This window comes from Chanos chanos, chromosome 15, assembly GCF_902362185.1.
Source record: "Chanos chanos chromosome 15, fChaCha1.1, whole genome shotgun sequence".
NCBI lineage: Eukaryota > Metazoa > Chordata > Actinopteri > Gonorynchiformes > Chanidae > Chanos > Chanos chanos.
This window is the reverse complement of record NC_044509.1, coordinates 17026221-17051220: the sequence shown is the minus strand read 5'-3', so window position 1 is coordinate 17051220 and position 25000 is coordinate 17026221. Positions and strand designations below refer to the sequence as shown.

General features: G+C 46.7%; 1 protein-coding gene across 1 annotated transcript in view; it reads right to left on the bottom strand.

Moving 5' to 3' along the window:
* Positions 1–25000, bottom strand: part of myo18aa (myosin XVIIIAa) — a 73264-nt gene that overhangs the window by 38086 nt on the left and 10178 nt on the right. Inside the window, exons 2-10 of the mRNA XM_030792387.1 lie at positions 8100–8187; positions 6098–6204; positions 5246–5422; positions 4072–4282; positions 3659–3801; positions 3439–3539; positions 2732–2795; positions 2199–2343; positions 992–1003 (exon numbers count right to left, since the gene is read on the bottom strand). Coding sequence (XP_030648247.1) covers positions 992–1003; positions 2199–2343; positions 2732–2795; positions 3439–3539; positions 3659–3801; positions 4072–4282; positions 5246–5422; positions 6098–6204; positions 8100–8187 — 1048 coding nt within the window. The remainder of the gene's footprint in view (positions 1–991; positions 1004–2198; positions 2344–2731; positions 2796–3438; positions 3540–3658; positions 3802–4071; positions 4283–5245; positions 5423–6097; positions 6205–8099; positions 8188–25000) is intronic.

The window sequence follows — 25000 nt, the reverse complement described above, 5'->3', positions numbered from 1 at the left end:
GGGTGAATATTAGAGAGTGTGGACACTGCCTTGTACCACTGTTCAGAGCTTTAGCTGCCCTGTGTAAGCTTGATGAACCCTGATCTGAATGTCTGTCTTATAAAATCAGAGTCTTCTTGTCTATCTCCTTGTTGGAGCTGCAGGTGAGAACTGACTTGATCTCGTCCTCATTAGTTTGATCCCTTGTGTGTAATAAACTCTGTTCTGTTGAGTCTCTGGTCTGTCTGATTTCTTCCTGCTCACCATCTCTGGGTTCAGCTGGTTCTGCCCAGTCTACTCCTAACATTATTATTATCATAACCACCATAACATTCAAAACACCGTTTCATCTTTTACAATAACCCCATAACCCCTTCTATATAAGACAGAGCACTTCCACAGATACAATTCTGTCATTCAAAACCATGTTTGTTCACAGTTTGGACGACAGCTGCATTTCCGTTGGTTAGTAGTCTCGGTATAAACTCTCATTAAAGACCTTTCCTTTTGCTCCCAAATGCCAGGAGTAGCCAAAGACTGAGTACTAACTTTGCCTCCAGAAACGGGTTTAACCAACACTTAATATTTCCTTTTGTGGCCAAACGTTAGTGGTAAATAGTACAGGAGAAAACCCAACACTCCAGGTTCTGTCCTTGGTCAGTCTAACCGCCGGTTTAATCCTGGCGGCAGATGATCAGAGAGTTTCTTGTGCATTTGTAAGTTTTGCTTTTCAGATCAATGCTGAACTGAAGAACCTCAGCCACTCGACGGAGGCACTAACAGACATCAAACAGAGAGAACGCGGGACTCTCCACGGCCTTATCATCACTACCACGACTAACACAATGCAGCTGCTGCAGCAGAGGGATGAGAGAAAAAGATCGAGAACATCATTAAAATGCTAATAACAAAAGCTGCCTGGTTATGATGATAAAGAGACAGATCAACATTCAAAAGAAAGAAAGAGAGAGAGAAAGAGAGGGAGAGAGAGAGAGACAGGGAGAATTTTTACCTTCATCAGCGTCTGCAGTACCACAGCAATCAGCATGCATCACACAAGGAAGACCACAGGGTTAGAACAAGACAACACTACATTAACACAACACAGTATGAGAAATACCTTAGTTAAGGGTGCCTGTTCTCAAGAGAATATTTTTATTCAACACACATGCAGGTATACGCAGACACACACACACACACACACACACTTGATGAAGAGGGGGATATAATTGCAGTCATTAGCTGGTCTCATTAAAACCATCTCTGTTCGGTGGCGACAGACGGACATGCTTGTTTCATGCATGGTCGTTATTGTCAGCGAGACACTCACACACATTATCTGCACAATGAGAGTGGCTGCACACTACTTCACACTGAAGACAGGAGTTCTGCGCTTTGAGCATGTCTGAGACCAACTGAGTGTCTAAGGGTATGTGCTGCCCCCTAGTGGTGGTACATAAAAACACATCCCAAACCCTTTCATGTTTGATTAAAACTCACTAAGAAATAAAGTGTAGGGTGTAAGTGTAAATTGTGACAGGGTATATACCACCTGCCTACAATTTTAATAGACTTAAGGAAGATGCAGGAAAAATGAAAAAGTGTATTTAAAAGGCAAATGACATGCGGAAATTCAGATCTAATTCACTGACAGTGCTGACATGTGATAGAGATCACACTCAATAAGGCTTTTTTTTTCATTAAAAAGCTGAATTATAAGCAAAAGAGAGATGAGCTCAGTAATGTGGAAAACACACACACACACACACAGAGGGAGAGGGAGAGAGTGAAAGAGAGAGAGAGAGAGAGAGAGAGAGAGAGCACTCTTTCTGAAGTTCATTACCACTTTCATCTATGACTGAGACTGCATGGGGTTGGGGGGGGGGCATTAGGGAAAATGAGTTTACAAACACTTGGCTGCACACGAACGCATCCATTTCCATTAAGCAAAGAGTCAAACACACACTCACAACACCTACTCACACAATCAGCACCCACTGCACATTAAGCTACACACACATCAGCTAAAGACATAACAGTTATGGACATAAGCGTTACAGACATAATGATTATGGACATAACTAGCTTCATATCCGAGTCCATATATGGGCATGCATATGCGTTAGAGACACTGTTCCTTACTATCTTCACATGATCTTCACATTCAAAAGAAAATAAGGTCAACTCTACATGTGAGAGTAGAGGACTGGGGATCGTACCTTTCGTGGCACCTGCAGCGCCCAGGTGGTAGATGGAGCCCAGGACCAACCAGAAAGCCTTCTGCTCCTCAGGGCTGATGCCAAGCACCTTCATGGCAGCCTGCAGCTTGGTAAACTGCTGGGCTGATCTCTGTTTGTCCTCTGCCTGTAGGGACAGGATAAACATGTCAAACTGACAGTCAGGAGAAGAGACGCCAGTGATGCAGAACCTGGGGTGCATGTGTATGCAGACTGTCAAGCATCAGCTTATCAGCTTATAGGAATACAGCATAAAAGTGTCTCCCAGTCCCAGTTCCTGAAAACTATATTTTGCCTAGGCCAGCAGTAACGCATTAGATTCAAATCTGTCCATTACTTCCAAGCCTCTTGATTGGTTGAAGTTGTTGTGCTTGTGATGATCTAGAATTGAAATGTGTTGCTGGCTGTTCCACAGCTGAGGACCATGGCAGCAGATCAAGAGTGTTCCAGAAAGCAAGTGCTCCAGAATGCAGAGGGTTCCAGAATACGAGGGTTCTGGAACTCAGGGCATTTACCTTAGTCTGCGGCATGATTCCAAAGGCGTTGTTCTCTGCAAAGTGGTTGAAGTGAAGCTCAGTCCTAATGGACATAAAGAAGCCCTATGAACTCTCACATGCTTTTGCTTTTTTTTAAACTGAAATATTATTGGTTATTTTCTTTTCGGTTTCATTTTTAAACTGTTTCTTAATCAGTATTTAAATTTTTATTGTTTTATTTCTTGGATGTTTCTATTGTTCTTCTAGGACTGCATTTGCATGTTGCATAAATGCATTTGATTTATGTCCCGTAAAAAATTCTTAGCTGCTAATGTTTGTATTAATAGAGCTGTATAAGTGCAGACATTTAACAAAACAATGCATCTAATTAAGATAAAAACTTTATTATGACCATGATAATTAAGTAGCAGAAAATGGAAACAAGTAAGCATATATATAAAATTTCTCAGGATAAGGATGCTGATCCTGGATCAGTCCATGCATTCTGTAATCCAAGAGGACCAAGGGGAGTGGAGAGTAGACCAGCAGTTTCACTCTGACACATCTGATACATGAGGGTGTGGGGAGATCTGCAGTAACCGCAACCCAAAGCAGTGGCTCCCAATTCTACTCACACCACATATGAATCAACTGAATCTCTCTCAGTCAAACCCTGTGTGAATTATGCCACGGAACAGCCGTTTCGTTCGGTGAGCTGGCATGTTCAGCGGCGTTATTTAACTCACTTAAGCGAGCCTTCAGCACCCGCCATCAGGTAGTAGAAGACGTTGAATGTCGACTCTCCGTCCGGACGTCTGCTTACACGCAGCTTCTCCAGCAGCATCGTCTGAGGAAGAGGAGGAAGAAGAGGGGTTCTCGGTTACAAAGTCTTCCTCTCTCTTTACATACTGACCGGTGGTACCAGCCCAACCCCCTGCCTCTGACGTCTGCAGCTCCCTGTCGTACCTGGATGGAGGCAGAGGCCACTTGACCGGCTTGATCAAAGTCCAGAGAGACGATGTGAGAGAAATGGCTGGCGTTGCTGTTCATCGCTGTGCTGCCGTTTCCAAAGGCCTCCAGGATGGTGTAGACCGCCTGCCACTTCTCCACTGGACACACAACAGAGGAGGGAGCTTTAGAGAACTCTGTCTTAAAGTCGCAGTGTTTGATCCTTGGCAAACAAGAAATAAGACACCACAACGTCCTGCTCCACTGAACAGAAAATTTCAGTCAGACTGGAGACTCACAACTATGCTGTCGAAAAACAACAGCTCTCTTCAGCAAAAAGCTCAAACATATCTTGACGTATCCTCAGCTCCTACTGAATGCAACATGTCACTTTCTGTCTGTCTGTCTGTTACACTCTCTCTCTCTCTCACCTGAGTAGACTTTTCCGGCGCTGCCTGCCATGGTGACCAGGTAGTGCAGCAGGTGCTGGCAGTTGGTGCTCTTTCCAGAGCCACTCTTGCCCAGCAGAATGATGGACTGGTCCTGCCTGGTGGTCAGCAGTTTGTGGTACGCTGCCTGGGCCACACTGTAGATGTGTGGAGCGGTGTCTTCCCTCCGCCGGCCCTTAAACATGTGCATCACCTGAAACAGACAGAGAGACAGAGACAGACAGAGGGAGAGAGACAAAGAGTGGGAGAGGGAGAGGGAGAGTGTCAGTACATCTGCCGGGATTGGGGTATTTGGCCGCCCTACTGGCCATTCTGTGTATTGTCATGCCTTGTGCTTTTGTTTGTTTTGGTATTGCCATGTGCTTCTGTTTGCCCCTGTGTACTCCTGTCCCCGCCCCCCACCTGATCCCTATTATTACCTGGTTTGTTTCCTCCAATAGTCTGTCCCTGCCGTTAATTGTTCTGTGCATTTAAGTCCTGTGTTTGTACCTGTTCCTTGTCACATTGTGACCTTTTGTTCCTTCTGCCTGTCTGTGTGAGCGGTGCCTTCCGTGATCTGTAGTTTTGACTGCGTTTACCTGGACTCGTATTTGTTTAACGTTTTGGATTTGGTTGCCCTGTGGATCTCTGGCTTTGACCTTGTTTGTACCCTGTTTTGACCAATCTTTTGCCTAACGATTTGGATTTGTTTGCCCTCTGGATTTGACGTTGGACTGGACACTGTTTTGAGATCGGCTTCTGATTTTTTGAATAAAGAATTGAAACCTAATTCTACCCAGTGGGTCTGCGATTGGGTCTTGGTCTGCCAAATCCTCACAGAGAGGGAGACGGAGAGAGAGATTATGGTCCAAATCACATAATAAATGAAGAACATGATGGAAGCAGATCCACTTAAACCTTTCAGTCACTGGTCCTCTAAAGGTCATTGTCCCAATAAGCTCAGTGAAAGTGATGTAACTGGATTTCTGTGCCAGCGTGTGTGGGTTTTTTTTTTTTTTTTTTTTTTTTTTTTTTAAGAGCTCCAGTTAAGTGCTCTTCCTAAGCATAGAAATCAAATGTTCACCTCTGTTAGCTCTGCTCTAAGAGTTTGTGAGCTGATTAATTCTCATTGTGGGTCCAGTGAGAGGCCTAAAATGTTCTCTTGCTAAACTGGTACCTTCTCTGAGTACATGGAGGGAGCAGTGATTGGGTTAATGACCACCAGGCTGGGTCCAGCGAAGGTGTGGATGAGGTTGGCCCCATAGCGCTGGCGTAGAGTGTGCATGACACTGGATTCGTTCAGGTAGAGGAGAGAGGACAGGTCCTCCGTCTGGTCGTACGAGGGAGGGTTTGCCTGTGACAGAGAGACAGACAGACAGAGAGAGACAGACAGACAGAAAGACACACACGCACACAAGGAAAGACATTGGTAGATTCTTTAAAGACACAACAGGGTTTTTTTTTTTTTTTTTTAGCAGGTTTGATAATCTGATGTATGCTTCATTATCACATAGTGAGTCTGAGCACAGAGTTACCACATACTGCCACTAGAGGGCGTAGAGTATGTAAAAGAGTCATGAAGTTTGCTACGCTTCAATGTCCACAGTCCTATTAGAATTGTAATAGTTTCAGTAAGAAAAAGAACACAAGGTCAGGGGGGCCAGGAGAGAGGACTGGGACAAGGGCCCAGTTACTCACATACTAAACTGACCCGTCCCTCTCAACTTCTGACACACTGTGTATTAACAAAAAGCATCTCAGCAGATCCTACTGTAGCTGCTTTTCTGCTGCTCAGTCATGACTCATTCAGTTCGTACATGCTGTGACCAGATTATGCCTCCAATGTCAATGATATGTAGGTGCTTTGCTTCACATGTAAATACACGGTAGTTCATTTAAACTGGCCGAAACATACAGACCACTGCTCATTTGGACATTACAGCGAGTGATACACATATGGGTTATGACTAAAGAGATTTCGAGAGACGGATGATCATGACGGCCTATCAGAGGAATAAAGCCCGCCCACCTTCTCCACATCATCCTCGTCGACATCCAATAGTGTGCCATCATGCTCCAGTCTGATCTTCACTTTGCCCTCAGGCAGATCACCCTCCCCCGTCTTCAGCTGGGTTGCTACACACATATATACACACAAACATATACACATACACATACACACATACACATAGTTAAGAGTCTGTCTTTCTTTGTTTCAAGCTTAATAATGGAGTTATTATGACGTTAATAATGAGGCATTTTAACAGGCAGGCTCACAAACACACACTGCCTCTGATTCCATTCTTCAGTCAGTCATGTGGATGTTTAGAGTGCTACACAGATTCAAGATTCCTTTATTCTTACGTCCCATTATAGAAGTATAAGGGAGTAAAATTCTTGGGTTTCGGCTCCTCGACACCGCAGCAACAACAGCAGTAAAAATAGCACAAAAATACAAAACAATAATAATATAAACACTATAAATAATGTTTAGTGTGTGTAAAGTGCAGTGTGCATGTAGGCCCTGCCTTAATAAATGTGCATATGTGTATGTAGTTGTTTGCATGTTTGTGTGTGTTTATGTGTCCACAGCTACGTGTGTTTGTCTGTGTGTCACAGGCAGACAGGCAACAGGCCGTTAGTGTCAATAATTCATAAGGCTGGTTGCCCGGTGGAAAAAACTGTCCCGGAGCCTGCTGGTGTGGGCCTCGAGGCTCCGGTACCACTTGCCGGACGGCCGCAGCTGAAAAAGCCCATGGTTGGAGTGGCTGGGGTCTTTGATAATCCTGCGGGCCTTACTGACACACCAACCGTTGTAAATATCGTGGATGGAGGGAAGCTCACATCCACTGATGTTCTGGGCTGTCTGCACGACTCGCTGCAGCGTGTTGCGGTCGAGGGCCATGCAGTTCCCATACCAGGCAGTGATGCCTCCAGTCAGGATGCTCTCGGTTGTGCCTCTGTAAAAGGCCTGTAGGATCTTTGGCCCCAAGGTGAACTTTTTCAGCTGCCCGAGGTAAAAGAGGCATTGCTGTGCCTTTTTCACCACATGGCCAGCGTGCTCTTCCCAGGTGAGGTCCTCTCCAAGGAACGTGAAGCTGCTGACTCTCTCCACAGCAGACCCATTGATGGAGATGGGGTCCAGACTCTCCCCTCTCCTCCTGTAGTCCACCATCAGCTCCCTGGTCTTGTCAACACTGAGGGAGAGGCTGTTCTCCTGGCACCACAGTGTCAGGTTGTTGACCTCTCTCCTTTAGGCCGTCTTGTCGTTGTCGGTGATCAGGCCTATCACTGTCGTGTCGTCAGCGAACTTGATTACCATGTTGGAACTGTGCGTGACCACGCAGCCGTGGGTATACAGGGAGTAGAGGAGGGGGCTCAGGACACAGCCCTGAGGGGCTCCTGATTGCTTGTTTATTTGTTTGTCTGTTTATCTTTATTTATTTATCTCTTAGATTATTTATATATTTATCTGCCTATCTATGTCTATCTTTCTAACTATCTGGCTTCCTAGCTTGCTAGCTGTTGGAGAAGATACATTGTACACTACAATAATTTGTTTATTGATATTCTCACCTTTAAACAGCTCTGGTAAATTCTTACATGAACATCTGAATATTTACTTCATATTTTATTGAACTGAAAGTAGATCAGTAAAAGTAACTAGAAGTAATTAGGCATTTAAACCCTTTAGTACATTCTAAAACAAGTGACTTAATTAGAACTAAACTAGACTAAATGGGTTTCAGAAATACTAAGTTAGTGACCAAGCAAATGAACCTAGGGTGCTCCTCAGATGACTCCATTGTACATATATACAGATGACTCCATTACATTTGAAGTGTATTAGTATCCCTGTGTATCTGAAGTCTCTCAGTGTTAGTCTCACCATGTACCAGAACTGTGTGTGTGTGTGTGTTAGTGTCATTGCATGAGAGAGCTGATTTGGAATGAAGACCTTTGTGTGCAGTGGTGCATTAAGAGGACATGACACACGTGAGAAACTCTGTGTGAGGGAGATCTTTACGAACCCAAAGAGAAGCCATCCTTGTGAACCAGCCATATTTTCTCTGTTCCGTACCAGGCCCGTTCTGCAGCTATCTGCTCTTCTGTCTTGACCTGAGACAGAAAGAGAGAGAGAGAGAGAGATCAGACAACAAGCAAGCTAAGAGCAGCCAGTTTCAAAATTACTTACTTACCATGACTGCAACGCTCTTACTGTCTTCAACACTGAATTACAGCACTCAGTGTGCGTGTGTGTGTGTGTGAGTGCGTGTGTGTGTGCATGTGTGTGTGTGTGAGTGCGTGTGTGTGTGTGTGTGTGTGTGTGTGTGTGCGTTTAAAGATCAAACACCTGTTATGTTCAAAAGACGCCATAAATGACGCCTCCATTAGTTCACCACGCTTTGACATCTCAAAACGAAAGCCGTGACAGAGACAGTTTGTGAAATGAACAATTCAGAGAATAACCGCTATTCATTCCCCTTTTCTCAGTGAATCAGCATTTGATAAAAGTCCATTCTGAGAGAGTGCTGAGGTGACCAACAAAGACTTCTTTCACCGGTGCCTGTAACCTTGGCATTAAGCGCATTAAAAATTTAACGCCAGCAGGCTGAATAAGAAGGAATAGCTGTCATTCTCCGGCTCAAATTCTGCCGCTCGTCAAATGATTATAAGAGCTGCGTTGCCTCAGACAATAACAGAGCTCTCCAGATGGTAAATACAGAATACGATCGTTTGAAATGCGTGAATTAGAGAGACGGGGAAAGGTGGGGAGAGAGGAGAAACAATAGTGAGGGTGGAGAGGAGGGGAAAACAGAGTCGTCTGTGGTAAAAGGACTCCTCAGCGGAGAGGCTTTGAATCGGGAGAAGTGAGCAGGTGGGACTGGTTTGCCCGTTACACGGCGTGGGCTTTTTCCTGTCGGCTCAAACCAGCCTCATCTTTGTAGAGATAATATGAAGTCAGTGACTCAGAGGCTGAGAGCGTCAGCACACGGCATGAGATCAGCCAAGCAGGACCAGCAGAGACAGGCCTGATCCACTTCACGGCCCGCCTCTCTCCCACACGGCCCAGGGATGGTGAATAATGCATACCCACATCACAACTACAGCACAACTACATCACAACTACAGCACAACTACAGCAACCCACAGGCAAACAAGCATGCTCAAAAATAAGACCACTCTCAAATTCAAACAGCAAGCAAATCCATGTCATGGTTTTATCACAGAAATCAACAACATGTGTTAACATGTGTTAATGGTACAGAAAGACGGAGCTTTTAAGACTCTATGAGCCTTTTCTCTGCAAAATCATCCACTGAGCAATGCAGTTCAGAGCAAGCACTAGCTAACGTGACTTACAAGCAGGCCATAGAATACTGTGGGACAAGACCAGCCCATTCATAAGGCTTTGAAAGGGAGACAAGTACTCGTACTCAGATGAACCATCTTTCGCTAACAAAGGAAAACGATCTCAGAGTCCCCCCAGTATTCCACTGCTATGCAAAGCAGATGGATCATTCCCACACAGTGGTACAGTCACACAGAGAAGCTTTGCACTCAGGTGGAGCAGTAGCCAGACCTTTGGTTGACGGGAAGCAGCGTGAGCCGCCTGCAGGATGGCCACGGGGTCCTGCTCCGCCGTAGCCTGGAGAGGAGGCGGGTTTTACAGGGAGACAAAGCAAGAGATCAGAGGTCAGAGGTCAGGTTAAGGAACGTGGCAGACTCACTCACACCGACAAGGTGCTGGAATACAAACGGTCGCCGACGGGCAGAACCCCGCCTGTGCCGTTCCCTTTTCATTTCCAGCCCAGCAAATAACGATGACGAACTTAATCATATATGCTCTGACATGCACACACGCTGACGAAACCAGATACTGAGACCTAAAGTCATGGGTTAAAAAAAACAGTACTGTTAAAGAAATGAGGCCATTCTTTTTTTCAGCGATTTTAATACAGCAAGCTCAGTTACAATAAGTCAGTACAGAGCAAATTACCAGGGTCACCAACAGTCACTGAGGGTGAGATTTATCAATACAGAGAACTGTTACCAAAGAGCAGACAAATGAATTAACAAAGGGAACAAAGGAGCAGCCCAAGCAGGTCCAGGACAAAAGAGATTGATAGAGTTGGGGGAGAGAGAGAGAGGGAGAGAGAAAGATGGAGAGAGTGAGTGAGTGAGTGAGTGAGTGAGTGAGTGAGTGAGTGAGAGAGTGAGAGGGAGAGAGAGGAGTGAGTGAGTGAGTGAGTGAGTGAGTGAGTGAGTGAGTGAGTGAGTGAGTGAGCGAGTGAGAGAGTGAGTGAGTGAGTGTGTTGAGGGTACAGAAGGCTGACACTCAAGCATCCCACAGGAGTATGTACTACAGCCAGAGCACAGACATGTCTGCTAGGAACAGACGCTACCTGAGAGACCCTCTGGCCACCAGACCGGTGCACCGGCTTGCCACAAACACACCGGAGCAAGACAAAGACATCAGCAAGCCACACGGTCGAGAAGGACATCAGCAAGCCACACGGTAGAGAGAGCACACATGAGAGAGAGAAAAAAGAAACACAGCAAAAGTAAGAGGCACACACGAAACAAACACTGAAAAGTTTCAAATAAAGCTGAATTTATAATATATAAAATAAAACCTACACTAAAACCTGCTGAGACAAACAAAACATGGTGCCGCACCCCCCCCCCCCCCTCCTTTTTTTTTTTTAATTTTTACAAAATAAAAGTCAGCAGAACAGTGCAGTCTCCCTGAAAGTTCAGCCTTCTCAAGCTCCGATCAGACCAGAGCATCTCTGCACAGTCAGCACCAGCTGTTTCTGAATGAACACGCAGTGTAACGGCCCTCCCGTGGCCTGTCAGAACACCGTTTGGGAAACACGGGACACTGGCAATGTTAAGTTGTGATACCGGCACGGACTGGCAGACAAGCAGGCAGCAGACAAAAACACAGGCTCCACTGCTCAGAAAAAGGCAGAGATCTAAGGGGAATCTGTAAAAGAAACAGCTCACCACATGGAGACTATACAGAAACAGTCATCAGCTTTTTCAGATCCTGGAGGACCTCGTGTATAGAATTTTTAATCTAATCTGATATTGTAATTAACAGTATTTCGGCTTTGAGCGGAAATACGTCACTGTTGAAAGGCAAAGTGCAGTGCTTTACCTTGTGGTGGGTATTTATATGAACTCTGGGTAAGTGACATCATCGTCGCAATACGTGTTAAGGCAACATGTTCAGCAGTAAATTTCCATGTAAAATAGCAAGCGACAAATCTCTAAATAGACTTTTTGGGTAAATATGATTACCATCATAGTTGGAATAATTACCATTAGAACTTCATCTTGAAGCATCCAGTGGCTTTCTGAGGGTTACCCTACAGAACTGTATTGAACTGCATGAACTGTTCAGAATGCTGTAGTTGACGTGACCAGCATGTTACTTTGAACTGAAATTAGTTTCATTTTCACTGTGTCTGATCTTTGGCACATCACTAATCACATGGCTTTCCAGGAGCTGAGACAGAGAGAGAAAAAGGGGTCGTCTCTCATCAGGCTGTGAGAACAGTGTCCTCTGGCCGTCGCCTTGAACTGCTCTCCTCATGATTAAGACCATGATGCCTGTCTGATCACGCTCAGTAAACACCTGGCTAAATTTAGCCCGTCCAGCGGACAGGACCTCTCTGTTTCTCTACAGGGGCTCAGACCAATTCAAACAGTGATCCTGGATTAGGCATCGTTTCTAGAGAAAGCCACGTCGAGACAGGCTAGGCGGAGAGGGAGAGCTGGTCACCTGTCACCCAAACTGCAGCAAAGCAGAGAGCCTGGCTCGGACAGAGAGACAGACAGGCAGAGAGACAGACAGGCAGAGGCAGACAGGCAGAGACAGGATGCAGAGAAAAGGATGCAGTTACGGGATTGTCTTCCAGAGTGAGGATCTGTTTGAGGCGTTTGTGGTTCTCCTCAGTGGGGACCAGTGGAGATGCCTACAGACGAAACCATCAGAGCCAGGAAGTGGTATTAATGAAGAGGTTTTAGGGTAGAGATCTGGTACAGATCTGTCGTTTTGGAAGTCCATTCACCTAAGGATATCTACACTAAACTTAAGACTGAAACAACGTCAATCAAGATTAATAGAAGGTATTTGTTGTTGCTTTATGTCTTGAGCCACCAGATGTAACAGCACATTCAAAAGAACTATCATTTCCTTTAAAGGAGGGATGAGTGGTTTGGAAATGTGTGGAAAACAGGGAGCGTTAAAAACACCACTGATCTGCTGTGTCCTGACCCATCCCTCAAGCTGTTCCAGCACCGCCTCAGTGCCTGGGCTCTGTCCCGGCACGGCACAATTTCCAAAAAAACCCAATGCTCTGACAGAAAATGGTCCTTCAGTCAAAAATATAAGAGTGATATCTTTTGACTTATCAACCTGTTCTCACACAGCACAGTGTGCGCTAACACACACGCGCACACACAACTCAAACACATGAATAAGTGCACTCAGCATCACTCAGAAACACACCTGTTGGTTTGAGGTTGCATTGCCCTGTACCTGACCATTTGTGCCACTTACAGACTTTCCAGCTGGAGCAGCAGAGGCACGAGATGTTGCCCTCACCTTCAGATCAACACACACACACACACAGTAAACACGCGAGTGTGTACAAGCCAACGCACACACGCACGCACACACACACACACACACCAAAAGTAAGTCAGTGAGTATAGGTCAGCACACTAGCACACCATGCTGGACTGCTATTTTTCTCCACATCACCGAATTCACAACTGTCCCCCAGGCTGGTAAACGCCGTTTAAAATATGTAAATGAAACGCTGACATCAACTGCCTGACACACAAGCCCCTGCAGCGCTCTTCCCTCATTTTAAATGTTCACAGCACATCCTCATATCAGTCAATGGCATAACTGTGTCTGTGAACCACATTCAGTTTGGTGTTACAACTGTGAACCATATTCAGTTTGGCCTCATTTCTGTAAACCACATTCAGTTTGGCATTTTGTCTGTAAAACACATTTGGTTGCTATGAGACATTCTAATCTCTTAATCTCTGTTCAGGAGATCTCTGTTTCATAGCAGTGAGACACTGTTGAGGCCTGTGTGTGTATAAATAAAATGGAACACATTGGCTACACTGGAAAATAGAGAGGCGGACAGGCCGCCAAAATCCTGATATTACCACTTGACCTGAGCGAACAAGCAGCACAATATTATCCATGTCCAGAGCAGTTTCACTACCTAATTATGCCATTTCAGCGTTTCCATAGGTTATTCAAGTGTTGTATACATTGTATAAAGTGATGTAATCTCCAGGGTTGCTTCCACTCTGGTGAGTTAGTTTGTAGAATCACTCTTTGACTTGGTAGTGTGTGTTAGTGCTTCAAACAGACACACAGATCATATTCTCATGCCTTCCCTGGAAGCACTGATTGCCTAACAACGTGACTCCAAGCTCTGAATGCTGGAAAACATGCATCAAGAGGACGTGTGTCCCGTACCTCGGGCTTCCGGACCGCAGCAGGGCGCGGGACAGGGATGAACCCCGGAGGGGGTGCTAGGGGGTCAACCTTGGGTTTGGGGAGGAACCCTATGGGTGGGGCGAAGGGATCCCGTTTAGGGGCAGGGACAAACCCAGCTGGGGGAGCCAGAGGGTCAGGTTTTGGCGTAGGGATGAAACCCGGAGGTGGGGTCAGAGGATTCGGTTTGGGAGTGGGGGTGAATCCAGGGGGAGGGGCCAGTGGGTCTGGTTTGGCCGAAGGAGTGACGCTAGTGGGTGGAGCCGTTTTGGGGGTGGGGAGGAAGCCTACGGGAGGTGCCAGGGCGTCTGTTTTAGGAGGGGGTGGGTCAGGATGAAGAGGAGGCGTAGAGGCGGCGGGCACAGTTTCTTCTTTAGCCTCCACAGCAGGTTTCTGACTCCCCTCCACCTCCTCCCTACTCTCCTCCTTGCCTGCCCGGCGTTCGGCGGCACGGGAGCGCGCCCGGTGCTCCTTGGTCCTCCCGCGACCCATCAGATTCGTCAGGCCCGTGGAGATATCATCCCTGTCTTCCTTCTTGGCAGGCTGGGCAGAGGCCTTAGCTGATTTGGGGACAGATGTGGACGCTGGAGGAGCTTTGTGGGTCTCCGCCGAGGGCTGTGCCTCCGCGGCTGGATTTTTAACCGCCCTCTGCACCACCTTCGCCACGGTTTTCTGGCCCTGGCTGTCCTGACTGGTCTCAGGGAGGGAGCCATTGCTCTTCGCATCTCCGGTCGTACGCTCTGGATTCACGGGGGCTCCGGGGCCTCCATTCGGCTCTGAACCACGTACTGGCTGTGATCGACCACTCATACTGCCCTCGCTGTCTGACTGTCCACGCAGTCAAACACGTAGACACACACACGCAGTCAAACACGCGCACACACACACACACACACGCAGTCAAACAAGTACACACACACACACACACACACACACAAGCAAGTAGTTGAATGATATCAAAAAGGGAAGGGGGGGGGTTCAGAAACAAAATGAGATACTCTGAGATACTCAACAGTCAAAAGAAGAGTTACTCAACTGGACTGTTAGGCATTAAATCATACATACAGTTGTCAAAGTCACTGTTACTAAACACAATCCAGAACATATCTGTTGTTAGAGAAACAATGTCCTGGATTTTACAGCAGAACAAGCATTGCTCAGTCGCTCAGGGGTAAAGAATTTGTTTATTAATCTACTATAGACTCCAAATGAGTTACTGACATGAGAGCAGCAAGAGCCTAAACACTGAATTAAAAAACAGTCACTGTTCAATGAATGCACAACACAGAGAGCTACAGAAGATCACAGACTTCTGATTGGTGTTTGTCTGAAAAAAAAAAAAAAAAAAAGGAAAGGAAAAAGTAGCCAAACAAATGAACAGGCCTTCACTGAGCTGTGAGCTGTGAGCACCTCTTTTTCTGCATTATGGCTGCATTCTACAGCCCCACACTCACTCTACAGTCAGAGAGAAAGACGACACCACGGGCCAACGCAGCAGAAGCAGAGCGGCTACAGACAGAGGGTGAGACTTCAGCCAAGAACCGGAGAGGCCTGATCACTCAGACTACTGCAATGCAACGCTGGCCACAAGCCCTGCACATTACCCAACAGAACGCCTGCCTCAGAGAATGCTGCACTGGATAGCCTCATCTCATTACTGATAATAGCGTGTCGCCAAAACAAGGGCAAACCGCTCTCAACCCGCATCTAAACATGCAGCAAGCTTCTCTCTGTGTCTAAATTAAGCAGCAGGCTCCTCTGGGTGAATGCACGAGTTGAGCAATACCAGAACCCGGTCAGGGCTTTTGAGGCTGTCCCGGGAGAAGGATTCAGGAATCTCGTGTGGGGTGCTGATGAGACAGACCTTCATGTCTATCCTGAATGTGATGGTGCTTGTCCTCCTCCAGGTCTGAGCATCCTGTGACCCCAGGCCGATTCCTGTGCTTTTGGACCGCCGTACTGGTCTCCAGTCTGATCCCAGTTCAGATCCCAACTCCATGGGGGTGTATATCCAGTCATGCACCTCCCTCTAGTCCTTTCTCTCTTAGCCTTGTTTGTTTTTCTCTCTCTGACTGGCCCTATCTCTCTCCCTCTCTCCTCCTCTCTCTCTCTCTCTCTCACTCTCTCTCTCTCTCCCTCTCTCATCTGTGGCCGGTGCTGAGGAGAATTGATGTCCCTCGTCTGCAGAGTGAGTTCTCTTGGCTCCGAGAGCTGCATGCGTTGCCAAAGCGCCTGGATCACTGCTTCACTACAGGTCTAACATCCCAGGAGAATGAATGTAAGTGTTAACACATATTCTGCAGAATCACTGCTCAGTTCTGACACCCGGGCATACCCAGCTGTCGCTGTCTGATTCCTCACAATAACGTGATCCAGAAAATCCCAGCTCATGATTTTTCCCTTCTTTCCCTTCGTAATAACATTTTCTGTAAGCCGGAGAAGATTAGGTGAGAATCCCACTGATCTAACAAAAAGCAGGGGGTGTTGTAAAGTCTTCCTCCTGCACAGTACTGCTGATGGATTAGCTGTTCAGGCATAAAGGTACCCGTCATTGAAGCAGACCCATCCAGAGGGAAGACAGCCAGAACTCAAGTTCACCACATAACTGAAGGTTTATCCTCGTGTTTATTCAGATCACACAGTGTACTGCAACACTGAGACGGGACCATGCAGTTTTGTGGTGACCGGCCCTTGCAGTTAAAGCCGGAGAAATATGACAGAAAACAAAACAAAAACAAAGGCCTCCAATTAAAAGAGTAAAAGGACGGAGGCAGTGAAGCCGTGGAGGCCACAGTCTGGCCTGTGTGAGTGAAAGAAAAAGCAGCAATTTTACATTCCTCCTGGAGTAACTTACAAAATCCTCTCAAAATCTTAAAAGTACTCCTCGTAAAAATGCCATCCCTAATAGAACTCGTTTTTAAAAGACGTAGGGAGTGTTCCAGAAAAGCGGGTTTAGTGAAAACTCAAGAGTTAACTCAGAGTAAGTAGTAAACCTCCTCATAGAAGAGCCCTATGGCTTCATTCTCCTAGCAAAACAAAGCCGTAAGGCTCTTCTATTAGGTTTACTACGTGCTCAGAGTTTTCAATAAACCCACTTTCTAAAATACGCCCCAGGACATTTAAAGCAAACCTGAAGCCTGGAGCAAACCAGCCCTCTGAGGGGAGTGCATACAGCCATGTCTCAACGTTTCATGCCGGGCTCTGAACCCACTGCAGAGCTGCGGTGTCTCAGACTTGGGTCAGAACAAACACCGATCTAAAACCTGTGATCTCTAAACTCCACATTCCAGAAGGTTCACTCAGACCAGGATCACAATCCACTTGGGAAAACTTACGTTGGAGCCTTTAGAACCTGGCGGGTTTTCCTCTTTAACCTAAAGAGAGGTAGACAGTGGTACTGGGGGTTAAACCAAAGCAGAGTGGTGTCTGATCAGAGACCGTCATGCTGAATGTGACCCTGAAACCCTCACAGTATACTTCTGATCCTTCCCCTAATCTACTAAAGCAGAGTTAATATCTGAGAGCTCAACATGCCACTGCCTCTGTGACAGTTTCATATCTTCATCCCTCAGCTCAGTGTCCAGAACAGAACAGAATGGAAAACAACCGCTGTAACAGAGCTCGGCGCTCCACGGAATTCTCTGAGAGATCTGTGACCTCAGTGCACGGCCAGCGGAGAGGAGACCTGGATGAGGCGGCCTACCTCACAGATAAAGACTGACCACAACGCAGCGGTCTGACTCTGCGCCCTTCCTCACTCCCTCATTAGGTAAGCCACTGTGGTTCTGCAAATGAACACTTTTCTGTTTTAAATGTAAGGTTTCCAACAGAAAGAGCTGAGTTTAAAGAAAAAAGAAGCAGTATGTCGTTCCACAGATCTGGAGTTTACCTTAAACTACACTCTTTTTGTGAGGTTCTTCCCTAGTTCCCTAGTAAAACCTACATCATTACCTACTTCTCAGTGAATAAAGACGCAAACACACACACACACACACACACACACACACACACACACAGAAAGTCGAAACCACACTTCCCTTTTTCTCCCAGAATGAAAATCGTGATGAGAAAGCCATGGTGGAAATCCTGAAGTCATAGACTGAGCAGGTAACAGAGGGAGAGGGCTGGCAGGACGGTGGAAGACAAAGAGGAAGAAAGAGAGAGAGAGAGAGAGAGAGAGAGAGAGAAGAAGGGAGAGAGACAGAGAAGGAGGGAGAGAGAGAGAGGGAAGGGAAGAGGAGAGGAGAGGAGAGGAGAGGAGAGGAGAGGAGAGGAGAGGAGAGGAGAGGAGAGGAGAGTGGATGAATGAAACAGAGGGATGGTGGTGACAGGGACGACTCAAGGCCCGGAGGTCTTCACAGCAGAGGTCAGGGATGGGGTAGACAGTGGGCACAGCGCAGGACACGGCAGACAGGATGAAATGGCAGAGCTACAGAGAGAGCTAAAGGAGACAGAACACAGAATAATGCAGGGAGAAAAAGGGGACTTTACAAACAGGATGAAATCATTCACTCCTGTTTCACACACAAGCAAACCTTGACTACGACTGTGTTTGAGACACGGAGTGAGATAAATGTCTGCCTCTCCATGCCCTGAAAAGCATCCTCTGGTGATCCTCCACAAAATAGGATTTTTAAGTCAACTGAGAAACTTAAGTTCAGATTCAAAGATGCACAGGATGTATTTCTTAGTTGTGTTGCTATTAGACAGCTTTGACTGTTGCTCATATATATCTGGCTAACTGAGAAAAATCTGCTTTGTGTCACATCGCCCCTAAAATGCACAGGAGACGCACATTTGCAGCATTCATACTGAGACTGTAACACTCTACCATAGCTCTGTCTGCCCACATAATCCACAACATGGCCAAGCCCGAACCAAACCTGTTATATCAGGACCTTTACTGTTGCTCCAAATCTTAGCACAAATTCATGGAAACAGGAGAAAAAGCAGAAGTATTGGATCTGGATCATAATTTAGAGTAAAAATAGATCACACCTTAAGTCAGATCAGCAAAAACAATTGCACAGCATTGCTATAATGTGCAATGTAACAGCATTGCTATAATGTACAATGTATCAGCATTGCTATAATGTGCAATGTAACAGCATTGCTATAATGTACAATATAACACTCAGATAAACAAGCCAGTGAGGGCCTCAGGACTGAGACAGACTGACCAATAAAACCAATCCAGTCATCTAGCCACTAAGAAAACATGAACAATTTAACCATAATATGTATTTGTCATGATCTGTCCATCTAACTGTCTGTCTATCTGTCTGTCTGACTCAGGAAGGGTTAATATAGGTAAACAACTCCAGCACACTCACATGTGACATTAATGAGGACCTGCTGAGTTAAGCATGCCATAAATCAGTAAAACTTGTTACACTCACTACAGTGATTACCTGGCATCGGACTGAGTCTGGCACTGAATCAAATGAGTCTCTTCTTTTATGGTTCTCCCAACTGAAGAGGTGTCAATGGAAATGACTAACTGTGCACTGGGCTTTTAGCACTAACCATGCTGCAGTCTTACACTACTTCCCCCTAAACTTTCATCAGCGTACCCCCCCCCCCACCCCCACTATAAATAGAGCCAGTGGCTGAGAAGGCCCCTCTCGACTGGGAAACAGAAAACCCTGCTGAGGAGTCCGGAGCCCTTATCTCTAAACACAGCGCCTGACCACACACGTGTTCAGATTTCTCCTCCCCGGGTCAGTCTGTCCTCCCTCACTCCCCTACCTGGTCTCCAACGGTATGGCCCCAGAACTCTTAATCCGGTGCCGCTGAGCGAGGGCCGGGCCTGGCCGGGTCGGCGTTGAGGTGGAGAGAAAGACAGAGGGAAAATCAGTAGCCTGAGCGTGGAGAGGAGAGGAGCATGTGTGTGCGGACGTCACGGCTCATGAGGGGCGGGGTCAAGTGGAGTCTGACGCTGAGAGCAGACAGGGCAACAGCTGCTACAAGACAAAACCAGAGGAGCAAAAAATAGCCAGCGAATAGCACTGTGGTCACCCCTTACAAACACCCCCCCCCTTCTCTCTCTCTCTCTCTCTCTCTCTCTCTCTCTCTACCCTCGCTCTCTCTCTCTCTACCCTCTCTCTCTCTCTCCCCCTTCTCTCTCTCTCTCTCTCTCTCTACCCTCGCTCTCTCTCTCTCTACCCTCTCTCTCTCTCTCCCCCTTCTCTCTCTCTCTCTCTCTCTCGACCCTCTCTCTCTCTCTCCCCCTTCTCTCTCTCTCTCTACCCATTCTCTCTCTCTCTCTACCCATTCTCTCTCTCTCTCTACCCATTCTCTCTCTTTCTCTCTCTCTCTTTCCACCCTCTCTCTCTCTCCCCACTCTCTCTCTCTCTCTCTCTCTCTACCCTCGCTCTCTCTCTCTCTACCCTCTCTCTCTCTCTCCCCCTTCTCTCTCTCTCTCTACCCATTCTCTCTCTCTCTCTACCCTCTCTCTCTCTCTCCCCCTTCTCTCTCTCTCTCTACCCATTCTCTCTCTCTCTACCCTCTCTCTCTCTCTACCCATTCTCTCTCTCTCTACCCATTCTCTCTCTCTCTCTCTCTCTCTCTTTCTACCCTCTCGCTCTCCCCACTCTCTCTCTCTCTCTCTCCCCCCACTCTCTCTCTCTCTCTCTCCCCCCACTCTCTCTCTCTCTCTCTCACTCTCTCTCTCCCCACTCTCTCTCTCTCTCTCTCTCTCTCTCTCTACCCTCTCTCTCTTTCTTTCTCTGTCTGACTTGCTCACTCTCTCCCTCGCAATCCTATTCAGGACAAACTTTTGCAAACGCATCCAGTTTAACATTCAGCCATGATGTACACACACACACACACACACACACACACACGCTGCCTAACTTAAGAGTCAGAGGAAGGGTCCACACCCAAGAGGGAACAGGGATTTGGGCTTGTTGCATATATAGTATAATCACAAAGCAATCACCAGAATTATCTGTCCAGTCTCCAGTGTGTTTAGCTGTATATTGTGATAGATACACGAAAACCTTTGATCATTTATTAACTCATTTGCTTGTCCTTGGCTCTCCTGATTCTTAGCTGTTAACTTTGTAAACTGATTTTTCAACTTTATAACGCAATAACTGTGTTCACTTTTTACAGGTGGACCCTGAGGATGCCACAAGAGGGCGCCAGCATGTAAGAATGAACAAGTCTTCTGGCAGTTTTCTCAGCAGCCATTAGAGGGCGACATTTGCAGTGAAACTCTCGTTTTGGGATTGTGAAAGTTGCGAACTGAGCTCAGTGATCAGCCTGAAAACAGCATTAAACCATTTAAAGAGATTATTTACAGGATACAGAACGAACCGCCTGCCAGTCTGATACCAGCAGAAACAGCAGCATTTAACAGACAAGTGACCAGACCACAAAGCATTATGGGAACTGGCCACGATATAATACGTGTTAGACAAGCTTAGCCTTGGGGACAGACTGTCACAGCTGATTGGGTGTGGTGGGAAAGAGGTGTGGCCAGGAGAGGAAGTTTGTTTGCTGCAGGTAAGGTTTTGGAGAGAGTGGGTGTGTGTGAAAAAGTGAGTGAGGGAGGGAGATGAGATTTAAAGAGAGAAAAATACTGGCGACCCCTACAGGTCAAATCCATCAGAGACCGACGTCTTCCTTGCTCGGACTGTCCAGCTCAATGCAACTCATTCGCCCGACACACGCTGACTAGCAACGTTAAGCTTCATTCTAAACTGAGCACTGACCACTGGAATTCAGCTCCTGGAATCTGAACTGGAGTTGAAATTTACACCGATCTTGTAAATGAAGAATTAAGCCTAAATTTGAAGCTACAAGGGAAAAGTATCCAGTCCAATTCAATTTCATGCAATTACACAACCAAAGGAAGGTGTTCACTTGCAAGTACTCAGTATATAAATTACAGTATAAACACAAAACAAAACAAAATAAAACGTTTCACTCAATGCAAGACATCATTTCAATTCACTTCTGCTTTTGTTCCTCGACTGTGTTTCCAGCTCCAGTATCCCGTGTTTGTTTGAATTGGACCTGGATAAACTCATTCATGAATCCATGCCGGGCCTTCTGAATGGAGGACTGTAGACTATGACACGAGAGCCAGCCCACACTTGGCTTCACAGAACCAAAGCTCCCCACCCACAGAGAGAAACACGTCCTCCTCCATCAGCGGGAGGTGCAGTCACACTCTGTTCTCACTGACGATTAAAGAGGAGCAGTGAGAGCGTTCAGGTGCCAGCGAATCTGGAGAAAGTGGCTTTATTTAGGAATTCACTCATCAAATCCCAGCACTGAGCAAGAGACTCTGGAGCTCAGAGTCCTTTTCCTGACAGAGAAAAATGTGACCAGTTCAGACGCATGTGAATTAAGGGACATGTGTAATGATGTGGAAACAGACGCACGACAGACACTGGGACAGGGGACAGGGCAGCAGAGTGTCACCCACCGAGACAGAAGAAAGCTGAGAGAGAACCGCCAGCCGACGCTGTGTCAGACACACACACACACACACGCACACGCACGCACACGCACGCACGCACGCACGCGCACACACATACACACACAGGAACACAGAGTCATACCATTCTCTCCCTCGCTAATGACCTGACTGTGTGCCCCTGACCCTTCCCATCACAAAGAGCTACCCTGTCCCAGCTCACACGCGTGCTCGTATGGACGTCCTCACGCCTGCCCGTCGACCTGCAGTGCCCAGCAGGCAGGCTGTCCTTCTCACTGACACACTTCAAATGGCTCTCTCAGAGGTTTCTGAACTGTGGTGTTGGTGGGTAAACCTCTCCCATCAGGGACGTCCCAAAACCCAAACCCTCAGTCATTCTGAACACAGGCCATGCCGTTTGTGCAGGCTGCCAACACAATCAGCAGCTGAAGACTAAAAACACAGGAAAACCCACGGCTTCCCTGGCTTCTTCTCTCAATCCAAATTTCATTCAGTTCATCCTGACTGCCAGACTCAGTCAGAAACATCCGCCAGCAACTTCTACTCTCTCTGTTCACAGCTCCCAACTCCTGCTGGGCAGGAACGGAAGAAGCACATCGCACATCACACACACACACACACACATACACACAGTCAACAGAAGTTTTCACTCATCACACACACACACACACACACAGTCAACAGAATTTTTCACTCATCACACACACACACACACACACACACAGTCAACAGAAGTTTTCACTCATCACACACACACACACACACACACAGTCAACAGAAGTTTTCACTAACATATTGTACATCACACACACACACACACATACACACAGTCAACAGAAGTTTTCACTAACACATTGCCAGAGAGGGCAGGGTGAGACTCAGTCGGGCTTCTCATACATTTCCACACAGCAGACTGAGGGAGAACAGTGTCAGACTGGGTGACAGTATGGAGTTTCACACTTGGATGAATGAAGTCGAGCGAGAGGGGGAGTTAGTGGGCGACAGAACATGGTGCTATGCCAAATGTCACAGAGGAAACTCCAAAAGACTTCACTGCCACTGTGGATCATACTGGCCAAGCATGCCAAAGTCCAGATGGCACTCTCCATTCATTCCACCAGTGACAGAAGGCAGAGCAAGAATATTATATTAGATCAATCATCTGAGACAAATGTCGCTATATTACCATATTTACGGTACTTGGATAAAGATTTAGGTCATGCTTTGACCATGTACAGAGATAGAACTGTGTAAGGGCAACCAGCACATATTAATAATCTGTGAGCATATGTCGTCGACTACATTTCACGGTCTCTTTCTCTCTCTGTCATTGACCTGCACCTGAGGGAGAGGAACAGCCTGTTAATGAGGAAATTAATAAATGAATTAAGTAATTTTCTTCCACTCTGCTTCAAACTCACAAATATTTCAAATGAAACTTTTTTTTGGATGTGAGATTTGAGAAGACAGGCTATCCTCCAGTGTACTCCGTTGAGTCCAACAGGAGCTCATTGTAACGGTTTCACCCGCGACTATCTCCTGACAGGGACGATGCAGTGCGATCGGTCCTGAGAGTTGCCTGGGCATTATGGAGGTGTCTGTGGTTGATTCAGCGTGTGCTCCTGTCCCTGTTACGACTGTTCCTGTTCTTACAGAGCTCTAACGACTCTAACTTACTCTGCTCTTACACACTCTGGCTTCTGCACGAACATCAGGGCGCAGATCTGGATTTGAGTGGACTGCACTGCGTTACACACTGACCTTCTGATTGTTTCAGACCTATTCTCATCCACCGTGTGTGTGATTCCCTGCCAGTGAGCACCAAGCACAGAGTATGTATTTGAACCAGGAGATCTGATGTTGCAACCGCATTTCCGCACACATTAACAGTGACTGTACCAAGGGGGGAGGTCAGCATTTCATCAGAGAGGGTGTGTTACATAGCTGGGACAGGAGAGAACAAGGCAGAGGAGAAGAAGGTGACGTTTAAATGGGCCTCACACGCCCCTGGCATCCCGGACCAGAAACTACTAACGCGGGTTTCCTTTCAGCACCATTCCTCAGGAACACTGTGACTCGTCACGCGTACCTGGACGTACCAAACAGACACCACATCTGCAGCGCTGTGGTCATGGTGCATGGAGCTCATACTGCTCCCACAGACCACGCCAACTGCTTGTTTCCATGGTAATCTAACACTTCTTCCCATATATACCAACAGTCCTTGCTGGAGACGCGCCCTCTCTTTAGCACTGCTAATTAATCCGGTGCTCAATAACACTGTGAGTTAAAGTCACCTACCAGGTGCCACTGGCTACTGTAGTTCATTGAACCTGTTTGCTCTACTTCCTCAATAAAAACATTTCCCTGGAATCAGGCCAACGATACACTGAGATGATAAGGAAAAATGGACTACTACGATAAACAAGAATGAGGTCAAACGCATTCCTGAGGCGTTCCCGCAAAGGACGGAACAGTCCTCATTCCGAACGGGAGTTCATTTAAGAGCACTAACTATCTGTCCAGCTCAAAGCACAGAGACTGGAGAGACACCCCAACCAAAGTAAACAAAACAGGCAATGAGATGAAAAACAGACCCCTTATTCTGGGCTGTTGATTCTGTTTCGACCGGTCACGGTTTGGACCACTGCGGGGAACAGATGAATCACACATCACTCAATACAAACGGTGAGAAAGGCCTGTGACTAACGACTGGTACAGGTTGGACTTGAGCAGATAGCCACACCCTGGTACAGGTTGGACTTGAGCAGATAGCCACACCCTGTTTTCAAATGCCCAGTCACAGATTCCATCCATTTGGACACAATAGTTTTTACGAACGGGGTTTCAAACATACAATCCTCTATAAGATTCCAAAAAATCTTGAGTTTAACTGTAACTCAACACGTGACCTTAAGTTTATTATAAAAAAAAAAAAAAAGAGAGAG